At 50.9% G+C, this 3153-nt stretch overlaps 1 protein-coding gene across 1 annotated transcript; it reads right to left on the bottom strand.

Annotated features, from left to right (window-relative positions):
• Positions 1–1643: 1643 nt before the first annotated feature.
• LOC119290871 (17.9 kDa class I heat shock protein-like) lies at positions 1644–2584 on the bottom strand. The gene has a single exon (XM_037569537.1). It carries the CDS (start codon positions 2381–2383, stop codon positions 1910–1912), a length of 474 nt encoding a protein of 157 aa, XP_037425434.1. The 5' UTR covers positions 2384–2584; the 3' UTR covers positions 1644–1909.
• Between the last annotated feature and the right edge of the window lie 569 nt (positions 2585–3153).

Raw genomic sequence — 3153 nt, 5'->3', positions numbered from 1 at the left:
TATATATGATCTGTTTATACTGTGTATTGGGCCCGCCTTCTAGTCCCTGTATAGTTAAGGTCCGTGGCCCACCTTTGTACTCGTATATACGTGCCTATGCACGAAAAGCAATGTGCAATTCACATATTCTACGGTTCATTGCTCTTGGCGAAGGGGCGAAACGCTCCAAACGGAAAGGCGCAAAAGCGCTTTACGCCCTTGATCTTTGCGAGATATGGTTAGAACGGAACAGAAAAATCTTTAAGCGCAGGGAGCTTCCTGTAGCGGCCTTACTCATCCGCATTCTTTTTTTTTGCGGAAAAACTTCCAATCTATTCATCTTCAGTCATGGCAGTACAACGAATACCAGAAATAAAAATTACATCCAGATTCGTAGACCACCTAGCGACGACTACAAGCACCGAAGCGAGCCGAAGGCGCGCCGCCGTCATCGCCCCTCCATCGCCGGAGTCGGGCACAACTTTCTGTAGTAGACAGTTGGGAAGTCGTCGTGCTAAGGCCCCATAGGACCAGCACCCCAGAACAGTAACCGCCGCCGATGAAAAATAACGTAGATCGGAAGGACCCAAACCGAAGACACACGAACGTAGACGAACAACAACGAGAACCGAGCAAATCCACCAAAGATAGATCTGCCGGAGACACACCTCCATACGCCCACCAACGATGCTAGACGCACCGCCAGAACGAAGGCTAGGCGGGAAGACCTTTATTCCATCTTCAAGGAGCCGCCGCCGTTTCGCATTCCTGAATATGACACAAACCCTAACAAGATTGAAAAAAATGACTAAAAATGGAGCCCTCCCGCCGCCCTTGCCAGGATCCACCGCGCCTCCATGGCCCTAGGGCCACCGAAGACGAGGCGGACCTGCACCGGTGCCGGCGAGAAGCACGAACCCTAACTTTCTTTCTTGGAGGAAAAGGGGGCGGCGGAATAAAATTCCTGATTACTCATCCGCATTCGAGACGAGGCAGCAACCTGTAAGCTGGCCGGCTGCCCAACTCCGTTCGACCCAGGCTGAGGCTGCGGCCGCTGGCCGACGTGGAGGGCTGAGGAAAGGTCGCTCCAGTTGTATTTTCGGGTTTTCATTTTGAGTCGACTTGTACTTGGCCGTCGGCTGATTTTCTTCTTCAACGAAATCACAGCATTCGTGTGTCTTTAAAAGGAAATACTCGATGTATTTGAAGGTGCGTGCGAGTTCTGTTGCGTTTGCCAGAGTTTTAGCTAGCCTGCCACTGCATGTGGACTACCGGTACGACACAAGAACAGAGTTCACGTGATGCGAGCGCTCCAATGGCAGAATGGTTGACGGCAGTTTGCCAAGCTAAAATTTGGCAGCCACAGTTTGCCAAGCATGTGTTTGGTTTTTGCCATATTTTGACTTGCCACACTTTATTATCTTTATGGCCCACTTGTCAAAGAAATAATTTTTTTGCCAACTTTTGCTAAAGTTTAATGTCCAATTTTTTAGCCACACTTGTGTGGCTAGCCATACTTGTGTGTCTAGCCACACTTTAGCTTGCCCACACTAGTCTCCAACCAAACAGATCTTTAGCTTGCCCACACTAGTCTCCAACCAAACAGACCTTTAGAGATACGCACGACTTCAACACGGATATAGAATCGAAATGCCAAAAGCAGCTAGGAGAGAACTACGAGTCGCTCATTGAAACAGGTACACAAGTTGATCACAGCAGTACCGACTCGATCACAGCAGTACCGACTCGATGCTTGCATTACATGAGCAGCAGTACGGACGTTGAACACAGACAGCAGTGACAAGAGCACACTCGACACTCAACACGGACCCAACCCAAATCCACACTTATTACAGGCTTTGAGCAAAAGGCACTAACAAGAGCGAGTTGAACCTCAGAGCAGCGAACTGAACCTCAATCTCGAAGCAGCCTATCCGGAGATCTGGATGGACTTGACCTCGGGCTTCTTGGCCTCCTCCTTGGCCACGGTGACGGTGAGCACGCCGTTCTCCATGGCCGCCTTGATCTGCTCCACCTTGGCGTCCTCCGGGAGCCTGAACCTGCGCAGGAACTTGCCGCTGCTGCGCTCCACCCTGTGCCACGTGTCGGTCTTCTCCTCCTTCTCTTTGTTGCGCTCGCCGCTGATCTGGAGCACGTTGCCGTCCTCCACTTCCTCCTTCTTCAGCCCCGGCACGTCCGCCTTGAACACGTGCGCCTCGGGCGTCTCCTTCCAGTCGATCCGCGCGCCGGCGAAGGCCGCGGTCTCGGAGCTGATGCGCGGGAACGAGGGGAAGAGGCTGCCGCCGCCGCCGCTGCTGCCGGAGCCGAAGGGGAAGCCGTCGAAGGGGTTCCAGAGGTCGAGGGAGAAGGGGTCGAAGGCGTTGCCGCGGGGAATCAGCGACATGGCTGCTCGAATTGGGCGAGGACGAACTGCGATTAGGAAGCTGTCAAACTCAGGGGGTGGATGCTTTGGATGTGGTGTTTGCTTTTCGTTGTTTCACTTTGCGTGCTTGTCTATTCTGGAATGTGCTGGAAACTGCTACTTTCGGAGCGTTGGGCCTATGGCTGGAACGTAACCGGCCCTGCTGCGGCAGATGAAATTATCATCTGGTATTTTCTAGGAGTAGTTCTTTCTTTGCCTAAAAAAAAGGAGTAGTTCTTTCTGGAGCCTTTCTAAAAAAAAGTTCTCTCTGGAGCCGACGGGAATTCTAGTCTTAAAAATTCTCATTTCTGTCTAAAAAAGAGTCTCATTTAAAATGATCTTGAAGTCCTTCATTTGGGAAAATTATCTTATGATGAAGACCATGTCAACGTTGCTGATGAAAGGCTCGTTTGGTTGGAGTCCACATAAAAATTTGTCTGGCCTGGAGCCTGCCTGAGAGCAGCTTGAAAAGTGTTTGGTTTTTGTCCTGCACAAACAAATAGTAGCCTGACCTGGGTCTCCTGGCATGCTGCAAACCCCATGCATGCTCATTAGCCTGGACAGGAACGGAGAATCGTACGCCTGATGCTAGCCTGAAAAATAAACAATAGTTTTCCTGGTGGACCAACAATAATTTATGGACTTGAAGAAGATTGATTGGGTATGCCAGGCTGAGGACATGAAGCAAATACATCACACCCAAGCTGGTCTGGTGAGGCAACTTTTCTCGACTCCTTCATGTCCACGCCAGG

The sequence above is a fragment of the Triticum dicoccoides genome, chromosome 4B (assembly GCF_002162155.2).
Source record: "Triticum dicoccoides isolate Atlit2015 ecotype Zavitan chromosome 4B, WEW_v2.0, whole genome shotgun sequence".
NCBI lineage: Eukaryota > Viridiplantae > Streptophyta > Magnoliopsida > Poales > Poaceae > Triticum > Triticum dicoccoides.
The sequence above is the reverse complement of the archived record's forward strand: the minus strand, read 5'-3'. Positions and strand labels throughout refer to the sequence as shown.

What these genes read in the sequence shown, in the direction of transcription:
- LOC119290871 (XM_037569537.1), bottom strand. Translation starts at nt 2,383, where the DNA reads ATGTCGCTGATTCCCCGCGGCAACGCCTTCGACCCCTTCTCCCTCGAC.